We start from the raw sequence: 21567 nt of genomic DNA, 5'->3' as shown, positions 1-21567 counted from the left end.
TTATACCTGACCAGCAACAGGTTTCCACTGGTAAGGGCACAGGTCTCACCCCTGGGATAGGTACCTGGAGGGGGTAGGCAGGGAGGCCGCGTTGATTTTTCCGCTGGGTCCCACAAGCGAACGTGGATCTGGCGGCAAGGGACCTGAACAAGGGAATGCTGGTATAAAAGTTATCCACGTACAAGAGGTAACCGTTATCCAGCAGTGGGTACATAAGGTCCCACACGAGTTTCCCGCTAACACCCAGAGTGGGGGGACATTCTGGGTGTTGAATACGGGAATCTCGCCCCTCGTACACACGAAATTTGTAAGTGTACCCTGAGGTACTCTCACAAATTTTGAATAGCTTCACGCCATACCTCGCCCGCTTTGTGGGAATGTATTTGCGGGAACTGAGTCTCCCCTTGAATGCAACGAGAGACTCATCAACCGCGACCTCCCTTCCAGGTACGTAGGCCTCTATGAATTTGGCCCAAAAGTGATCGATGACCATGGTCATAGGCAGGATCACATGCTGCATTATCGGAATAATGCAGACATTTCCGGATGGCCTCAAACCGGGGACGTGTCATGACCATACTGTACAGTGGGGTCTGGTATAGGACATCCCCACTCCAGTATACTATTGCCTGACACTGGGTTTTTGCACTAGACTCATATGCAGCACGAGGCCCCAAAATGCCCTAATCTCAGCTGCACTGACCGGTGTCCAGCCACCGGGTCTAGCCAAAAATTAGCCCGGGTTTTGAGCGACGAACTGTTGGGCGTACAGATTCGTCTGCTCCACCATCAGGCAAGTGGCAGGGGGGGTCTGGGGTCTGAAAGAACAAAGAAAGTTTAGATAAAAGTTTTTTTTTTTCCTAACTAACTTTTCCCTTCTATCCCTGCCTAATGGTGCCTCTCCCTCACTGACCCTAACCTACCTGGATGGCGATGGGTGCAGGAGGGTGATGGATGCCGATTAGGGGGACTCAGGAGCTGGTGCTGCAGGGTGCTCGTACAGAACAGGAAGAGGAGGGGAGAGAGGAGCGCAGGAAGTTTGAATCTCACGCCTTCCTCCCCTGCACCAATCAGCACCCTGGACAGCAGCATTCAGCACCAGGGCCAGAACCGCCTCTTCAAATCTTCGTACTGCGATTGGTGGTGTATAATCACGCCACCGATCGCAAAACGCGGTTTTCTGCGATCGCCGATACGGGGGGGTCAAATTTGTAATGCATTGCAGAGGAGATCAGACCCCCAAAAGTGGGACAGAAATAAAGTTAAAAAAAAAAGTAAAAAAGTGTTTTCAATAAAAAATAAGTTTCAAGTTGAAAAAAGAAAAAACGCCCCTTTTCCCAGATTTTATAATAGAAAAAGAAAAAAACACACATATTAGGTATCACCCCGTCTGTAACGACCGGCTCTATAAATATATCACATGATCCATCCCGTCCGATAGACGCCATAAAAAATAAAACTGTGTCAAAAAAAGCAATTTTTGTCACATTACATTACTAAAAGTGCAACACCAAGCAATCAAAAAGGCATATGCCCCCAAAAATAGTACCAATCTAACTGTCACCTCATCCCGCAAAAAATTGAGCACCTACATAGGACAATCGCCCAAAAAAAAAAAAAACTATGGCTCATAGACTATGGAGACACTAAAACATGATTTTTCAAAGGTGCTTTTATTGTGTTAAATGTAAAAAGAAGTATACATATTAGGTATCGCCGCGTCCATAACAACCTGCTCTATAAAATACCACATGACCTAACCCCTCAGGTGAACAAAGTACAAAAAAAAACTTTTTTTCCACCTTACATCACAAAGCGATCAAAAAGTCATATGCACCCCAAAATTGTACCAATCAAACCATCATCTCATCCCACAAAAATGATACCCTACCTAAGAGAATCACCCCCAAAAATTACAAAAAAAACTATGGAGACACTAAAACATGATTTTATTTCTTATTACAAAAATATTAGTGTATAAAACGTAAATAAAAAAAGTATACATATTAGGTATCGCCACGTCCGAAACGACTTGCTCTATAAAAATATCTCATAATTTAATCCTTCAGGTGAACACAGTAAAAAAAAAAAAAAAAAAAAAATGTAATAAAAATGGTATCAAAAAGCCATTTTGTCACTTTACATCACAAAAAGTGTAATAGCAAGCGATTAAACAGTCATACGCACCCCAAAGTAGTACCAATCAAACCCTCATCTTATACTGAAAAAAATTAGACAGTCACCCAAAAAATAAAAATAAACTATGGCTTTCAGAATATTGAGACACTAAAAAATAATTATTTTTAAAAATGCTTTATTAAGTAAAACTGAAACAAACAACCCAAAAAAGTAATATTTGGTATTGTCGTGTCCGTAACAACCTGCTCTATAAAAATAGCTCATGATCTAACTTGTCAGATAAACGTTGTAAATAAAAAAAGTGCCAAAACAGCTATTTTTTGTTACCTTGCTTCACAAAAAGTGTAATATAGAGCAACCAAAAATCATCTGTACCCTAAAATACTACCAACAAAACTGCCGTCTTATCTCGTAGTTTCCAAAATGTGGTCACTTTTTTGTAGTTTGTACTCTAGGGGTGCAACAGGGGGTCTTCAAATGTGACATGGCAAGTTAAAATTATCCCAGTGAAATCTGCCCTCCAAAACCATATGGCGTTCCTTTCCTTCTGCGCCCTGCCGTGTGCCCGTTCAGCAGTTTACTACCACATATGGGGTGTTTCTGTAAACAACAGAATCTGGGCAATACATATTGAGTTTTGTTTGGCTGTTAACCTTTGCTTTGTTAGAGGGAAAAAAAATGATAAAAATGGAAAATCTGCCATTTTCCATTATTTCTTGTGGAACACGTAAACGGTTAGCAACGTTTGTAAAATCAGTTTTGAATACCTTGAGGGGTGTAGTTTCTAAAATGGGGTGATATTTGGGTGGTTTCTATTATGTAAGCCTCACATAGTGACTTTAGACCTGAACTGGTCCTTAAAAAGTGGGTTATGGAAATGTTTTGAAAAATTTCAAGATTTTCTTCTAAACTTATAAGCATTCTAAGAATAAAATGGCATTCACAAAATGATCCAAACATGAAGTAGACGTATGGGAAATGTAAAGTAAAAACTATTATATGAGGTATCACTATCTGTTTTAAAAGCAGAGAAATTGAAATTTGGAAATTTTTCTAAATTTTTTGTAAATTTGTTATTTTTTTTTATAAATTAAAATGAATTATTTTTATTCAAATTTACCACTGTCATGAAGTACAATATGTGACAGGAAAACAATTTCAGAATTGCCTGAATAAGTAAAAGCTTTTTAAAATTGTCACCACATAAAGTGACACATGTCAGATTTGCAAAAATCAGTCTGGTCTTTAAGGTGAAAAATGACCCGGTCCTTAACGGGTTAAAGTGAGGTTTACACCTCTGCTTCTGGCCATAATGGACTATTAAATTTCATAGTCTAGGTTTAGTGGCAGACTTTCTCATACGTTTCCTTGTACTGGTTTCACCTTGAATAATGAAGCCATTTAATGAAACCTAAACAAGGGCAGCACATAATACAGACAGGCGCACTCGTAAGTCAATATAATGAGGGAGTTTTGTGCTGCCCATGTTTAGGGCGGCAAGAAACTGATGACAGCTTCTCCTTAAAGGTTGTCCCGTGAAAAATATTCTACAGTTTTTAAACCAGCACCAGGATCTGAATACTTTTGTAATTGTATGTAATTAAACATTTTGTATAGCTACTGAGTTATTCAGTGAAATGTATCAGTATAGCTCCACCTGCTGTTTGTTCTTTTTCTTATTTCTTTGTCCTGCTCACTGAGATGCTGCACATGCTCAGTTTCATCCGTCAACTGCCTCCTGAGCTGTGATTGGGAGAACATGGACACACCTCCTGAGCTGCAGCAAAATAGACACTCCTCTTGATCCGCCAGCTTGATATAAATCTAGCAGAGCAATGAATGAGATCTCTGAACCCATGTGAGGTACAGGGCTGGTTCTAGCTTTGTTAGAAAGAGGTTGGCATGTACTATATGATGTCTGATTCCTCAAAAGGCCTAATTTGCATATTAAGAAAAATTATCAAACAGTGAGGAACAAAAGTATGAACACCCTGCGATTTTGCAAGTTCTCCCACTTAGAGATCATGGAGGAGTCTGAAATTCACATTGTAGGTGCATTCCCACCTGAGACGGAATAAAAAAAATAAGAATTTCTGAAAATCACATTCTATGATTTTTAAAGAATTTATTTGTCTTGCACTGCTGAACAATAAGTAATTGAACACCTGAGAAACAGCAGGAATTCTGTCTCTCAAAGATCTTAAAAAGTCCACCTCTACTCATTAATCTAACATAGTAGCACCTGTCTGAGCTCTTTAGAGACCCCTGTCTACCCCACAGTCAGTCAGACGTCAACTACTACCATGGGCAAGACCAAAGAGCTGTCAAAAGACACCAGAGACAAAATTCGGACCTCCACAAGGCTGGAAAGGGCTACGGGGCAATTGCCAAGCAGCTTGGTGAAAATAGATGCAAGAGGCTAAAGACGACTGTCAGTCTCCCTCAGGCTCCATGCAAGATCTCACCTTGTGGGGTATCACTGATGATAAGACAGGTGAGGAATCATCCCAGAACTACAAGGGAGGAGCTGGTCAATGACATGAAGAGAGCTGGGACCACAGTTTCAAAGGTCAGTGTCGGTAGAACACTACGCCATCATGGTTTCAAATCGTGCATTGCACGAAGGCTCCCCTGCTCAAGTCATCATATCCAGGCCCGTCTGAAGTTGGCCAATGACCACCTGGATGATCCAGAGGAGGCATGGGAGAAAGTCATGTGGTCAGATGAGACCAAAGTAGAACTTTTTGGTCTAAACTTCACTCGTCGTGTTTGGAGGAAAAAGAAGGATGAGTTGCATCCCAAGAACACCATCCCTACTGTGAGGCATGGGGGTGGAAACATCATGCTTTGGGGGTGCTTTCCTGTGAAGGGGACAGGACAACTGCACTGTATTAAGGAGAGGATGAATGGGGCCATTTATTGTGAGATTTGAGCAACAACCTCCCTCCCTCAGTCAGAGCATTGAAGATGGAACGTGGCTGGGTCTCCCAACATGACAACGACCCGAAGCACACAGCCAGGATAACCAAGGAGTGGCTCCGTAAGAAGCATATCAAGGTTCTGGAGTGGCCTAGCCAGTCTCCAGACCTATATTCAACAGAACATCTTTGGAGGGAGCTGAAACTCTGTGTTGCTCAGCGACAGCCCCGAAACTTGACGGATCTAGAGGAGATCTGTGTGCAAGCCTGGTCAAGAACTACAGGAAATGTTTGACCTCCGTAATTGCAAACAAAGGCTTCTGTACCAAATAGTAACACAGATTTTCTCAGGTCTTCAAATACTTATGTTCAGCAGTGCAAGACAAATAAATTCTTAAAAATCATAGAATGTGATTCCTGAATTTTTTTCTTTATTCTCTCAGGTGGGAATGTACCTACAATGTGAATTTCAGACCCCTCCATGATTTCTAAGTGGGAGAACTTGGAAAATCGCAGGGTGTTCAAATTCTTCTGTTCCTCACTGTAGCTCAGGAGTGGGAGCATTTTAATCAGGTGAACCACAACTATGTATCTGTGAAAACAGCTGGATAGGGAGGGGGCTGGGGACAGACTCCCTTTAAATGGATCATAGATATAAATATCTCAGCCTAGCCTGTCTTCTTGACTCTAGAGGGTCTGTCCTAAGTATGCAGCATCCCTCTTGTCATGTGCATCACAGCAGAGCTTAAGCTGGATTGCCAGAAGTGGCGCGATACATTTCTGAAGAGTTGCCGAATTTCTGAATATGTTTATAGCAACAGATTTTATAGGTCAGGGCTATCAATGTCACCTCTGGCAGCAGATATTTTATGTATATGCCCGGTGACATTACTGACCAATCCCCAGAATATCACACACATGTAGCATGCTGTTCATTGCTGGGGCTCGTACATGTTGTTTGTGGACATAGTAGGGATTTTTGATAGATTACCACACTCGGGCAGGGGTACTTGGATCTAAGGACACAAACCTCTGAAACAAAGGGCAGCAGTAATGTGCAAAGTTGTTAAACGGGTAGCAGCTAGGAACATGCATGTCGTAGTACACCTAATACACATGCCAAGTACAAAGGAAATGCTATGTCATTACATCAGGCCATATTACCTCTGAGTATACTTGAGTATTGTGTTACATGCACAATATAGATGTACACAAAATAAAATACAAGGGTTTATCTCCATACTGTATGCCTGTGTAATGTCCATGTTGCATCCTTTTATTTTTTTATTTTTTTTTGTGTGGACCTGTTGACTGATCAGTGGGTCCATGATCTTCATTTGCGGCAAAGAATAGGTTATTTTAAGTGGGTACTCAAAAAAAAAAAAAAAATAAGGATGGAACACGGACATTATGCATATTTTGTGGGTTTGTATTTTGCAGTCTGCAAAATATATATGGTCGTGTGATGCCTCCTAAAGGGGTTATCCCATTTATTAGCATTTATGCACTCGACCAGTATCTGTGTTTTGTGGATCTGCGATTTGTGTACCGTAAAACACTTGCGACCATGCATGAGCCCTTAGATCTTATGTACAGAATTTTGTTATGGTTGTGCAGCTCGGAACCATAAAGCTACCTGCACAAGGGCTTGGGGTGTCTTCAGCATGAATTTCCGTGTGGATGTCTGTGCATTTCCGCACCCAAAAAAAACGGAAAAGGGTGAAAGCCACACAAAAGCCCTGATATATCATAAAAATACAGTAGTTTTCTGGTGTTTGTACACCACTTGAATTACATTTTTTGCATAAGTGGTGTTTCGCTGCTGACTTCGCCACTTTTCCCGAAAAGGGAGAGTGGCGGCACCACATTTATCATCTTTTACATGCAATTTTCTGGCGTAAAAGAACACAGAACTCTGTGCCAGCGAGGGGCATTGTCATAAGTTAGATTAGGTGTAGCCTCCAGGATCACACCTGGTTATCCTAGACCGGTGCACGCCTCCTGTCTATAATAAATCTGCCTCAAAGAATTGACATTTCAAAATCCACACGGCAGGTCAGTTTCCACACGGAATGAAAAAGCATGTGCATGAGGTTTGTCTGAGCTCATGCACTTTGCGTATTACACTGCATTTTTCTGCCCCGGAAACACAAACGTAAACTGAAGTGTCTGCTGATGGCCTAACGCAGACTGGGCTCTACGTGCCATATTACATAGGTGTGCTCAAGGAGATACCATACCACTGTGCACTTACAGGGGCTTGTACTGGTGTATTAGGGATTTACATCAACATTATTTTTTGCAGTGCATCTTACCACTTGCTGTTGAGTTTAAAACACTAAAGTGATGCATTGATAGATGTTGCTGTAAGACACATAAGAGCCCTGTTGGTTTGTGTTTCTGTAAGACACACAGATGCCCGTTGGTTTGTCTTACTGTAAGACGCGTAGATGCCCCGCTGGTTTGTCTTCCTGTAAGACACGTAGCACGTAGAGGCCCCGCTGGTTTGTCTTACTGTAAGACACGTAGCACGTAGAGGCCCCGCTGGTTAGTCTTACTGTAAGACACGTAGATGCCGCGCTGGTTAGTCTTACTGTAAGACACGTAGATGCCGCGCTGGTTAGTCTTACTGTAAGACACGTAGATGCCGCGCTGGTTAGTCTTACTGTAAGACACGTAGATGCCGCGCTGGTTAGTCTTACTGTAAGACACGTAGATGCCGCGCTGGTTAGTCTTACTGTAAGACAAGACACAACCCAAGGTAAGCAGAGAAGTCAGTGTATTTAGGTAATTTGTACATGACACTCCCTGTCTCTGTAATAAAACAGTTTGCTCCTTTTCTCCACTTGCCCGCGGTTCATTTCTCTGAATTACTACCTGTGTCACTGACTTCTGAGGAATGTGTGACATTCTGGGCCGTACTGACCTGTGTGTTCATTGTGACACTTCTCTAACGCTCAGTACTTTACTTAGAGCTGAGGATCTGCTGAGGAACAGAAATAAAACAGATCCTGTAAAAAAAACAACGCATCCTGCACATCAGTTATGCACATTTGGCATCCAATTGAGCCATTTCCGTCTGAGATCCATTCTTTTAGACAGAAAGAAAGTGTGCATAACTTGGCATAATGGATCAGAAGAACGGAAAATGAAACTGTGACGTGAACTCGCCCTTACTTCCTTCTTATCTGTTTGGATTGTAGGATTTTCCTGCAAAATACATTTAGTTGTGTGATGTGACACAAGGGCGCATGTAGTGCATTTGTGCAGCTCGCTGAAATGGTAGGATTGGCACATGATAACCCAGCATTGTGTAATCTGCAGTATGTCCGACTAGGTGTTAGCAGTGTAACCTGTGTCATAGGTCACGGTGAATATTTATGCTCCCATAAATGTATGATGGCTGGGACCCTCACCAGTCCCAAGAATGAGGGATCAGAGTTTTGCCGCTCCTTACAGCAATGAGGAGGAATTTGAATAGAGAAAAGGTTTAGCATGTGACCCGCTGCCTAATTCAATGTGTATGGGACTGACAGAAACAACTGAGAGGAGGTCTGTGACATATTAGTGGCAGAATCCTTGTCTAAAGCTGGCCATACATTTGAGATAATCATCGCCCGCACTGCAATCCTACCAACTGAACTGGCCCACCAGTGAGTCGCTTTGTTATAATAACCGACTCTCTGGTGCTTGAGCACAATGGCAAGTGATCGGCTGAATTCAGCCAATCATGCCATCAACATGCAGATCCGGCCGATGAACATCTGACGTTTTCCAGCAGGGCAGAGGAGTTTTTCAAATGAGGGCCAGCTGGAATAGCCGAAGTCTACCATTCCTGCCAACTTTAATCTTATTTATGGCCACCTTAACACACCTTGGACCTGCCCTAACAGTCTAGGAGGGGAAGAATGTGAGCTGTTACTCCATGCAAAGTCTATGGGACGGACTGAAGCAGCCCTCTAGATGGCCACTCCCCTGAGTGACACCACTAGACATCTCAAGCTCCTCCTCACCCCACAAGCATGGTAGGATATGGCACCTACTGATCATAGCCGTGAGGATCTCAGAATCTGATCATTTATCATCTATAGTAAATGCTCACTTTAAGGCCTCATGCACATGACCGTTGTTCTGGTCTGCATCCGAGCCGCAGTTTTTGTGGCTCGGGTGCAGACCCATTCACTTCAATGGGGCCGCAAAAGATGTGGACAGCACTCCATGTGCTGTCGCATACGTTGCTCCGTTACGTAGCTCTGCAAAAAAATATATAACATGTCATATTCTTATCCGTTTTGCAGACAAGAATAGGCATTTCTACAATGGGCTGCCTGTTCTGTTCCACAAATTGCGGAAGGCAAATGGGCGGCTTGCGTGTTTTGCGGACCGCAAAAAACTGAACGGTCGTGTTCATGTGGCCTAATGCTACACATATGTAGGTTTTGTGTAAATCTTTTAATAATGTTTTTTTCTGTGTAATCCAGTTGTTAGCTATATGGTGTTACAGTCCAACATTTAGAGTACATCTCATGATTTTTCCGCTACTGACTTCAGGACGTGCTGTGGATTGTCATGGTAGTAGCATGCGTATTTGCCTCACATTTACATTGCGCATTTCACTCTTTGTGTTGTGAAGAGCAGCAAAATACACTGCAAATATATGCAAGTAAACCTACCCTAAATGTCAGTAAACTGTATTGGAAGTATTTGATTTAATCTGACTTTTTAACTTAATGTTAACTTTTTCTAGCTCAGCCATCGCTATGATAGAAAATGGGGCCAGATTCAAAAATGGATGGTAGGGTGCTGGGTCCATTTTGCATGGTGGTTTTGTGACCCATAACTGGTTGGATTGAAGTGAATTACTAACAAGACGCATCATAATGACTTGTGCCGTGTGTAGTTTTGCTGCTAAAATCTTGGCGTTATATCCTTCCAGTTTCTAAATTGCTGACGTGTGATTGGCTAAAAAGCTGCACATGATATGTGTCACCACTTCCTGTCAGGATATCCTAAAAGCATACTTTTCATTGTCACCAATAAAAATCTGTAATTTATTTAAAAAAAATTCCCCTTGCAAAGTAATGATCCTGGCACATGGACCTGGGAATTCTACACCATTGAGTTAGAGGGGTGTATCCTGACATGCAGACTGCAGATGGTGGCCCTCTGCAGGAGAAGTCCCATGGCCGGCCTGTTGATGCTGACTTGACTTGATTTGAAATGAGAATGGATGTTCTCATTGCTGTCTCTTGGGTTTTATCTGGATTTATTCCAAGGTTGCCTGAACAACAAATGTCCCAGAATATACTAGCAATTCAGCACAATTCTTCCCGGAAGTTTGGTTTTAGCATTATATGTATATATATTTCTTTCTTTTTTTTCTAGTAAACCCTTTCAGGACCAGGTGTTTGGTTTGGTTTTTTCATTCACATAATTGTGAGGGCCTTTTTTAATCTTATATGGAAAAAAATGGAAACAAAAAATTCTGTGTGGGGTGAAACTGAAAAAACTAAAACGCAGTTCCGCGTTGTGTTTTGACATTATTCACTGTGTGATAAAAATGACACAATGACTTTACCCTGTGGATCAGTGCAACTACAGTGATACCATCTAAATATTCTCACACCCCTAGCTTTTTTATATTTCCATCTACAGAGCCGTGTCAGGGCGTGCTTTTTGCAGTGCCATTTTAGAGCTTTTGATCAGTTTTTATGCAATTTTTTTTTTAGGAGGGTGAAGTGACCAAAAGGTGCCAATTAACCTGCCCCCCCCCCCCCCCTCTTATGGTGGCATTCACTGGGCAGTATAAATACTTTTGTACTTTAAGTACACGTATACATGCATTATGTACAACTCTCTGGACTGTGCCCACACATTAATATAACCAGTACATGTACATGTAACACAGTGAACACACCATATTACAGATGTTGGCACGGCATCCAGTACCATGGTATTGTAACACCAGTGGAAACCCGGCTTTATATAAAGGGACGGGGTGTAATAGGCTCTGAGTGTCACATTGGCTGTTTTGGCTAGAGAAAGTGTTACACACTTTAATGTATAGCTTTAGAAACAAGCATGTGCAAGACATTGTGTAGAAATAACAAGCTGTAAGATGAATACCTCCCCTAGTTATAGGTTACATTTATTCCGAAAACTCCTCCGAATTCTAACATGCAGACAATCCTGTTGAGTTACATTCTTCACATTGTGGGTGAGCGCTTGAGCTGGGATACAAGTTGTGCTTGTACTCGTGTGAATACATTTTTTTGAAACTTTGGATAAGATAAATGTAATTGGCTGTGAGTATTGGTGGCCTGAATGTCAAGCTTCATAAACGTGGAGGCAAACTTTCAAATCTGTGTAGGTTTGAACTGTTATTTACTCCAGTTTCTGTCGTAAATTGTAGTAAATCCAGCGGGCCATGGGAGACCACACCCCTCCCGCTAAGCCCCACCCGCATTTCATTACCACTTTGTAGCGTCACGAGACAAGTGAAAAATTATGGGATTTTACTAAAGTATGACATAAAGTCATGATTTTATTAAAGACACGGAGGCGAGTATTGCTTTAACCTTTCTTTACTTCTACCATAGCAGCAAAGAGAGAAAATGTTATACAAAAAAGAAACCATGGTAACAGACTCCTCCCCCTTATCCCAGTATATCCTTCCTTGTCTGTCTGAGCTCTTCCTCTTTCTTTGTGTCTCAAACAGCGCTGGTCAACCGGAACAACAGACGCCGAAACCACCGGGTAACGAAAAAACCCCTTGAACTCGTCGGCTTGGACCGCCACAACTGGACCTCCGACCGGAACTGTGTAACTCTAAAACATGAAGCCGTAAGCCTCTCAACCTAGGAAAAAAGGAAATAAGAGAAAAACCTTCTAAGAGCATAATCCAGTGCATAGAAACATAGGATCCACTAGTTGGAAACACAGTAACAACTTTAAAATTCTGACCATACGGTAAATCAACAAAACATACTTACGTCAAAAACCCCAAGGGGTGGGTCCAGGGAGGGCAATACTCGCCTCCGTGTCTTTAATAAAATCATGACTTTACGTCATACTTTAGTAAAATCCCATAATTTTATAACAAGACACGGAGGCTCCTATTGCTTGTTTAAAGCTGAGCCACTATAGAATCAAAAGCATGCGAAGCCGGTCGGAAATAAAACTCCCGGAAAGTGGAAGATCTGGACCAATCCGCCAATCTCATAACATCCTCCAAACGAGCCCCAGATAACGTCATGGACGTAGCTGTCGCACTGCGGACCGAATGTGCCGTGAAGATAGACGTATCAATCCCGGAAAGGGATAGAATCCACTTGACCCAGCGAGATAACGTAACACTGGTAACCGGAGCAAACGGGCTGCGAAACGAAATGAATAAGTGGGGGAGAGAAAGAGACCGCAGTGGACGGGTTCTGTCCTCATACTCGCGTAAGCACGCTACAGGACATAGCTGTGGAGAAGTCGGAAAACGGGGGTAAGAGACCGACCGGATACTGGTTTTCGTGCGACGGGAAATGTTAAAGTGGACCCCCTCCGGGGTGAAGGATCTGGCGTCCCAATCCAAAGCACGCACATCCGAAACTCTCTTACAGGAGATTAAACAGAATAAAGTGACCAATTTGGCCGATAACTGACGTAACGACAATAGCTCATTTGAGGGCCAACTGACTAGAAATTGCAAGACATCCGACACATCCCAGGTAGACGAAAACCGTGGCCGAGGTGGTCGGGCCAAACGTGAACCCTTGAGTAAACGACAGACCAGGGGGTGTTGACCCGCTGGACGGCCGTCGACACCGTTGTGTCTGGAGGAATTGCTGACCTAAAGACATTGATGGTGCGGTAAGCCTTCCCTGCCTCAAAAAGTGAGGATAAAAAGGCTAAGATGGAATTGACAGGGGCCGTAACGGGATCCAGAGTCCGGTCGACGCACCAGCGAGACCAAGAACCCCAGGCGGCTCGATAAGCCCGTCTCGTCCCGGGCGCCCAAGCGCAGTCCAATAAGAACCTAGCTGTTCCTGAAAGTCCAGCGCCTCCTCCTGGACTCCCGATATCTTGCAAGCTAGGAGGCGTAGCGACCCGTTCTGCAGGAGTGGGTGAACTTCTCCTGCAGGCCCTTGGAGTAGTGACACCTGAGTGGGAAGGAGAAACGGAAAGTCCACTAGAAGTTCCAGGATCTGAGGGAACCAGGACTGGGTCCTCCAAAACGGAACAATCAGAACCAGGTTCGCCAACTGCTGACGAACCTGAAGGAGCACTCGTGGAATGAGCGCGAAGGGAGGGAATGCGTACATCAACGCTCCTCCCCAATGTTGAAGCAGAGCGTCCACTGCCTCCGCCAAGGGATCCGGCCTCCAGCTGAAAAACCTGGGCAGTTGGGTATTCAAACGGGAAGCAAAGAGGTCGACTGCAAAGGGACCCCACAGAGAAGAAATAGCAGAAAAAACCGTCTCGTCTAACTTCCAGTCGCTGGAGTCCGATATGTAGCGAGAACTCCAGTCCGCCAGAGTGTTGTGAAGGCCTGGAAGGTACTCGGCCACCACAGAGATGTTCCTGTCGAGACAGAATTCCCAAAAATCCTTCGCCAAATGGGTCAGAACCACCGACCGTGTGCCACCCATACAATTGACGTACCTGACCGCAGATATATTGTCCATGCGGAGCCTGATGGCTGAGCTGACCACACCATTGGCAAAACTGCGAATGGCAAACGACCCTGCTAGGAGTTCCAGGGCGTTGATGTGAAGATGGGATTCTTCTGGAGACCATGGACCGCCCGTGGACACACCACTGCAATGTGCTCCCCATCCGTGCAGGCTCGCATCGGATTCTATGATCAGATCCGGTTGGGGACCCACGATCGCTCTGCCATTCCACACTGACAGGTTGTGGATCCACCATCTCATCTCGTCCGTCGTCTCGGCATCTAATGAGACCAAATCTGCGTAAGAGGCCCCCGACCGAAGGTGAGCAATTTTGAGGCGCTGCAACGCACGATAATGGAGGGGGGCTGGGAAAATTGCCTGTATTGAGGAGGCCAGAAGTCCGATTATCCTTGCCAAATGCCGCAACGACATCTGAGGTAGGCGTAGAGCATGCTTCAACTCCTTGCGGATAGCCTTGACTTTCGAGAGTGGAAGACTGAGGGATAATTCTTCCGAGTTCACCTGGAAACCCAAGAACTCTATGGATCTGGAGGGGGTCAAACAGGATTTCTCCTGGTTGACAATGAACCCCAAGTCGGAAACGAGCGTCACCGTCAAGTGGAGGTGTCTCAACAAGAGAGCCCGTGATTGGGCCATGATCAAGATATCGTCCAGGTAGACGATCAGACGAACACCTCTGCTGCGAAGCCAAGCCACCACTGGGCGCATGATCTTGGTAAAGCACCAGGGGGCGGAGGACAGGCCGAACGGAAGGCAGGTGAAGCGCCAGGCCTGACCGTTCCACAGGAACCGCAGCAGGTCTCTTGAAGAGGGGGACACTGGGACCGTGAGATAGGCGTCTTGGAGATCTATCTTGGCCAACCAATCGCCTGGAAGGAGCAGATCCCTCAAAAGATGGATGCCCTCCATCTTGAAATGTCGGTATTGTACAAAATTGTTCAGGGCTTTCAAATTGATCACCGGGCGCATCTGGCCCCCTTTCTTTTGCACCAGGAAAATACTGCTGATGACACCCCCACGATTCTCCGGTGCGCGTTCGATCGCGCCTTTCTGCAGAAGATCCGACAATTCCCTCTGAAATTGGGACCGTGCCGCATAGGACAGTGGTACCGTAGGGGGGGCTGGGATGGAGCTCGGATCGGCAATCAGATCTATTGTGAACCCCTGCACAGTAGAAAGGACCCATTGGTCTGAGGTTATGCCTGACCACACATGAGAAAAGAATCGGAGTCTGCCCCCGACTAAATGGTCTAAAAAAGGAGGGGGACGAAGAACATAACTTACCGAATGGTCGACGGGAGCCTGGATTCCCTCGGAAACCTCGTGACCTGAAGGGAGCGCCTCGTGAGGGAAAAAAGGACGGCTGATGTCTCTGATCCTGGAGGGATGCTCTATAATTAAAGGAGCCTCTGCCGGAACCTCTGGCATGAAAGTTGGAACGGCCGGACAGTCGGCCCCTAGCACTGCCGGCCCTGTTGGAAAAACGCCCTTGAAAGACTCGACGCATCGAAGTCTGGGCTTTATCAAGAGCCGTAAAAGCTCCTACATATTTCCCTAGCTCTTTAATAAAAGAGTCGCCAAAGAGCAACCCCTGGGCGTCCTTGCCCGCTTCAGTCAATGCTAAGTTCGAGAGCTTTGGCTCGATCTTAATTAGTATTGCCTTCCGCCTTTCAATGGCGAGCGAGGTATTGGTATTACCCGCTACGCATATGGCTCGCTGGGCCCAACCTCTCAATTCTATAGGGTCTACCTGGCTACCTGCCGCGATAGCGGACTCAGCCAAATCGAAAATCTTTGCTAAAGGACCTGTAATGTCCAGTAGCTTGTCTTGGACAGCCTTCAAGGCCGCGTCTAGCCCTTTACGGGGGTTAAACCCCGTCTTCGCCAGAAACTGGACCATCTTTGGATCCACTGATGGCGTCTCGCACACTTTGTGTGGTATTAAAGGACGAGGGCACTCCGCCCGCAACTTATTACGCGATTCCTTACTAAGCGGATTGCGTATGCGAGCCTCCATATACTGCGCCACATGTGTGGCGGGCATCCATTCCGCGGAGCGGGGATGATGCAGCTCCTCGGGGTTAAACAGCGGTTCCCCAGACGGATCCAATAAGAGATCCTCTGCTGATCCCTGTTGTAGTAACGGGGCTTCCGGGTCTAGATTACGAACCGGATCCACAGCAATATCCGCCAAATCGTCCTCCACCTCATCCGTCAATTCATAGACGTTGTCATGAGTCTCCTCCTCTGACTCCCTATCAGAGTCTGACCTAGGCTCAGGTAGAGACCTGGCAGTCTTCCATGCCCGCGTTTTTTCTGCCTGGCGGGTACAAGCTCGTTTACGCGACTGAAGCGCGTTGTCTTGGGATGGGGATGGCCCATCAATCTGAGGTGTTCTGGAGACAATAGGAGGTGGTCCTGGAGGTGGGACCAAAAACTGGGTAGTAGTAGCAGGGCGCGCCATAAGGGCCTGAGATATAGACTGGGTCAATGCAGATGACATCGAACCCATGGCGGTTATAATGGCATTAGATATGGATCTTTGCAGTGCCACCTCATGGTCGTCCGGGTGGATCACCTCGGACCTCCTATCCTGCGCAGGGGAACCCTGATCTACTTGGGGGGCTTCACTAGGGGCCACAGAGGCAACGGAATTCTTTCTGACAGACATGGTGAAGTAGCAAAAGGCAGGGGTTAGTCACCCCGACCGGAGCAGCAAAAATAGCACTAGAGGAGAAAAAGAGAAAAGGGGATAATGAAGCCAGGAATCATAGCCAGCTAGTGGGTAGACGAAATGGAATAAAACAGAACTTACAAGGCTCAAGAGCAGTGGAAAAAGACCGCCAGGAGATGCGCTGTGCAGAGCGGGATGTCCGGTGTGTGCAGAGCGGGGAAACGCACAGGGACGGCGAAATCTCGCGAGATCTCGCCGTCAGTAGCAGCCGAATGCGAAAATGCGAAAATATGCGAAAAAACGCGCGCGAAATCTCGAACTCGCGAGACTTCGGGCGAGAAGGAGAGGAAGAAGAAGCAGAAAGCGCGCGCAATGGCGGCGCAGTCTGAGGTAACGAGGGACAAGGATGACAGGGCAGAGAAACGGATCACACGGGGGGAAAGCGGGGAAGCCGCAAAAACTGTTATAAGGACAAACCCCTAGGCAGAACGGCCACAGAAGTACCTGAACGAAAAAACATATACATATATATACGTACCCTAGATAAATAAATATATATATATACAGGAGAGAAATATGTATCTACGATAAGAGTCTAATCAGAATCTAATAAAGAAACCGAACGAACCGATAATCCAAGCACATAAAAATACAAATATACCAGACCCTGAGCAATGCCACAGAGCTGGAGAGTACTTATCTGCCTGGTAGCAGCAAAGAAAGAGGAAGAGCTCAGACAGACAAGGAAGGATATACTGGGATAAGGGGGAGGAGTCTGTTACCATGGTTTCTTTTTTGTATACCATTTTCTCTCTTTGCTGCTATGGTAGAAGTAAAGAAAGGTTAAAGCAATAGGAGCCTCCGTGTCTTGTTATAAAATTGCCAATTGTTTTGCGATTGGAGTGTGTGTCATAATTTGTGCCCTTTTTACACTTCAGTAAATGTCCCTCATTGTTCCTACAGCTCCTGTGCGCACTGTGTCTCCATGGTAACAGACACCATGCAGACGCTTCGTAGTCTGATCCTGTAGTATTTAATTGATAACTATTGCAATATAATTCCGTTTTTTTAAGAACGGTAGTGAAGTTGTCCATAGCCTTTCATTATTGTCAGATCTTAGAGTGTCAACTATAGACCCACACTCTAGAACAAGCATCCTCAAACTGCGGCTCTCTAGCTGTTTTACAACAGCTGGAGGGCCGCAGTTTGAGGATGCCTGCTCTAGACTATGCAAATGGTTAGGAATTTAAAAAATGAGCAAGAGATTGGTAATTTTAATATTTTTATTTTTAACACAGTCTTCCCCCATTTCATAAATATCTCCCCTGGAAGTCCCCCTTGATGGTGTGTACTACTTGTAATTTTAGATGTTATTTGAGAAAATGCATGCCACGTGACTGGTTGGATTTACAAAAATACTCCACCAATAGTAGTGAACTGAGAATTTTTGCATGTTTTAGGTCTCATGCACACGACCGTTGTTTTGGTCCGCATCCAAGCCGCAGTTTTTGTGGCTTGAATGCGGACCTATTCACTTCAATAGGGCTGTAAAAGATGCGGACAGCACTCCGTGTGCTGTCCGCATCTGTTGCTCCGTTCCGTGGTCCGCAAAAAAAAATATAACCTGTCCTACTCTAGTCTGTTTTGCAGACAAGAATAGGCAGTTATACCAATGGCTGTCCGTGCCGTTCCGCAAAACGTGCAACGCACAGTGACGCTATCCGTGATTTGCGGAACACAAAACACACAACGGTCGTGTGCATGAGGCCTTATACTCATAGCATCAATATGTTTTCTGCTGTGAAGTGTAACTTCTCTGTACTTTGTTCTCTCCCAGGAGGATTCCGACCGGGCCAGGTACTCTCACCGGTCCAGTCAGCGTCCTTATCTGGTTTGTACTTGACCTCTCCACTTATGTCTGTCAGATGTTTTTCAGATTTTGTTTCCATAAATGGTGACAAATAAACAAGACAGCTGGATGGACTTCAAGAATGAGCGGATCCTCTCAGCTTTGTTAGGACGGTCATTTTACATTTCACTGGACTTAAGGGTCCATTCACATGTCCGCAATTTCGTTCCGCAAAATGAATTGCGGACCCATTCATTTCTATGGGGCAGAGAAACACACACGGATGTGTGAATGGACCCTTAAACCCGTGCTCCGCCAGTTATCCACCAGAAACTGTAACTTCAGTTCATAGCATTGTAACTAAATGGAGGCCATCTTTTACAGTGTAGCAGCCTTTTCCTTTATTTTTTGCCCACAGGACATTTCTTGTGGGGTACAGTGAGTTTCTCTGCGCATTGCATGCAGTCCTCTGGAAGCCCTCGTATTCACAAATTTTTCTAAAAGCCTAAACTTCAGACGTTTCTTCAGTGTTGAAAGAGAGTGTTCAGAAGTCAAAACTTATGCCTTAGGCCCCTTTCAGACGAGCAGGTGTCACGCTCTGGACAGCGCAGCACCCGGCCTGAACTTCCAGCACTGCCTGGGTTGCATAGCATTATATTGATATGACACTGACATAATGCCTGTCAGTGTTATCCAATACATTCCAGAACTGTAAGGGTTACATATCATCATAAATCAATGTAATGCTATGTGACAAAATTAAAAACAAGAAAAAATAACCATAACCACCGAAAATTGGCTCACAATCACTGATGGAAATCACTGGCCACACACTGAGGCCTCAGGCCTCATGCACACAACCGTTGTTGTGTTCCGTTCTGCAAAATGGGGTTCCGTGATCAGTTTCCATTTTTGTTTCTGTGTGTCTATCTTTATTTTTGGAGGACCACCAGACATACAGGAATGTAAAATTATAGGAAAAAAACGGACGCGGGTGACAATCTTGTGTGCCTCCGTGTTTTTTAGCGATCCCATTGACTTGAATGGGTCCGCGTACATAATAGGACAGGTTATATTTTTTTGACGGACTGGAACCACGGATCACGGACGCGGATGGCAAACGATGCATTAGCCGAGTTTTCAACTGACCCATTGAAAATCGATGGGTCCGCAGAAAATCACGAAAAACAGACACGGAGTAAAACAACGGTTGTGTGCATGAGGCCTCATTCTCACTTCAGTGTTTGGTCAGTGATTTCAATTAGTGGTTTGTGAAGCCTCCAGAGAGGAGGTATAATGGAAAGATCTGCACCAGTTCTGTGGTTTTGGCTCACAAATCACTGACCAAACGCTGATGTGTGAACAAGGCCTAACTGTGTGAATACGGCATTAGACTGAACTTGATGAATCATGACTACTTTCTCCAGAAAGAAGTAGAAGCTATTGTAAAGTATGTGCTCTTTCTGTAGGTTGTATGGATTAGGATGGCATTTTACAGTAATATACCATTAGTTTAGTACCTGCTATACCAGCATGATGCCAGATATAGACTCCGTTCACTGTTACGTTTGAATTCCAGTAGTCTGATCTGGCTGAGGAACAGGCTTCTGGAGCTCACCATATCTGGCATTTTCAATTATGAGATCACCATTGACTATAATGGGATCCCACCACTTTTCTTGCATACTTGTCGGTTACGGCTGCACAAATGGCGCTTTATGGATAGGTGTGGCCGACAGCTGGCATTTATGCTGGAACAGCCTGACGCAGATCACAATGCTACTGTGAACATAGCCTAAGGCTTCGTCCACACGGCTGTGTCTGTATTTCAGTCTGCAAACAATAGGTATTTTTGTCTGCAATACGGACCAGGATAGAACCTGAAAATATGGCTGTGTGCATGGCCCCATAGAAACAAGTGGGTCATTGTGTTCATGAAGCCTTTCAGGGTATTAAGTGGAAAATAGTAGTCATAATGGACCTGATTAAGGTGTACAGAAAAAAACCTGCACTTGCAATTAATGGCCTGATTCAGACGGCCATGTTTTACAGCCTTGTATCTGTGTGCGCAGTGGAGTAAATGGTGCAATGAACACCTCTACTATTACTTTCTCACTTGGACACAGAGACCAGTGGAGATGATGGTGTCTAGTGGTTACCAGGTCTGTGTCCTATGAAGATTGCAGTCACAACCATTTTCATTATGGCCTTCTGAGTGAGGCCTGTCTTCTATTCCCACCATCCTTGGACATAAAATAAGAGTGCTCTATCATCGCCTGCTTTTAATGGATCTGAGTAACATTTCCCTTCCTTTTTCTAGAATTCATCCATAGATGTGAGTTGCCTAAACAAGGGCAGCACTTCCAGGAGGAAAGATCTGGTGGTATATACCTATGGTTTGCCTCGTGTGATCTCTAACAGATTGGTTGTGTTGTATGTGATTAACACGCGTAAGGCCATGTTCAGGCTCATAAACGCTGACTGCGGCTCCCCCAGAATCTGATGGTCTGTTACTATCTGATTGCGGACCTCTTGTAATGAACCGTCTGGCAGACACAAGGACAGTGTTTCCCGAGGCGTGCGGATGAGCCTGTGCATGCCAGCTCCATGTCTTCACAGCGTGGTAACTTGACGTTCCTGTATCCAGATGCCATGTCTACCAGGCCACATTCTGTGCAGAGAGACCTTTGAACCGTGTCAGGCATGAGTGCCTGTTGCCTCTGCAAACCCTATAGCCACCCCGGGGTCTGCTCGGTAGTAAAGAGCTTAGACTTCTGCCTTCTTTATTACGAGCAGATATGTTATGATGATATGCATGTTGTAGTAGCGCGATAACACACGCACTACCATGTGAAGGAGTAATAAAATGGAGTGTGTGTATAAATCTATCTATATGTCTTTCTTGTGGTGTGCCCCTTCTGGACTGTATGTGTTCAGTTCATTTCACTGTATTTCACTATTTTTCATATTTATTTTACCCTTTATTCTCCTCCATGTCCATATGAAGTCTGATATACTGAAGGATAGATCTTCGAAGTCAAGCAGACACGGCTCATCTGTATGTAAACACGTGATTTTGTGGGAGGCAGAGATTACAAAGATTTTGAGTATTGCTGTAATAAAGCTGAAGCCGCTCTGCTACATGTGCAGCTTACGGTTTTGCAGTTTACTTTTAGTAAGCCTTTGCTTGTATATAAGGAAATGGTGCTATCAGCAATTCCCCAGTGCTCTTCTACTGCCCAAATCGCTTCCTGCACAAGTTGGAGTGATTCAGTTAATAGAAAGTGGGCACTGGACACGCTG

At 44.8% G+C, this 21567-nt stretch overlaps 2 protein-coding genes across 19 annotated transcripts in view; one reads left to right on the top strand and one right to left on the bottom strand.

The window, feature by feature from the left end:
* Positions 1-21567, top strand: part of LRRFIP2 (LRR binding FLII interacting protein 2) — a 106956-nt gene that overhangs the window by 43284 nt on the left and 42105 nt on the right. For 12 of the 18 annotated variants that reach the window (XM_044293400.1, XM_044293391.1, XM_044293389.1 and 9 more), the window contains exons 4-7: positions 9805-9852; positions 18253-18306; positions 20585-20647; positions 21272-21322. The exons of 5 other annotated variants lie outside the window; for them this stretch is intronic. In XM_044293400.1, coding sequence (XP_044149335.1) covers positions 9805-9852; positions 18253-18306; positions 20585-20647; positions 21272-21322 — 216 coding nt within the window. The remainder of the gene's footprint in view (positions 1-9804; positions 9853-18252; positions 18307-20584; positions 20648-21271; positions 21323-21567) is intronic. One more of the 18 variants, XM_044293390.1, reaches the window with a different exon arrangement.
* LOC122938088 lies at positions 11686-17158 on the bottom strand. The gene is made up of 2 exons (XM_044293381.1): positions 14724-17158; positions 11686-14681 (listed from the first exon to the last, which is right to left on the bottom strand). The coding sequence occupies exons 1-2, from the start codon at positions 16410-16412 to the stop codon at positions 12744-12746; spliced, it is 3627 nt and encodes a 1208-aa protein (XP_044149316.1). The 5' UTR covers positions 16413-17158; the 3' UTR covers positions 11686-12743.

Source organism: Bufo gargarizans, chromosome 5, assembly GCF_014858855.1.
Source record: "Bufo gargarizans isolate SCDJY-AF-19 chromosome 5, ASM1485885v1, whole genome shotgun sequence".
Lineage (NCBI taxonomy): Eukaryota > Metazoa > Chordata > Amphibia > Anura > Bufonidae > Bufo > Bufo gargarizans.
This window is presented reverse-complemented; position numbering and strand designations above follow the sequence as displayed.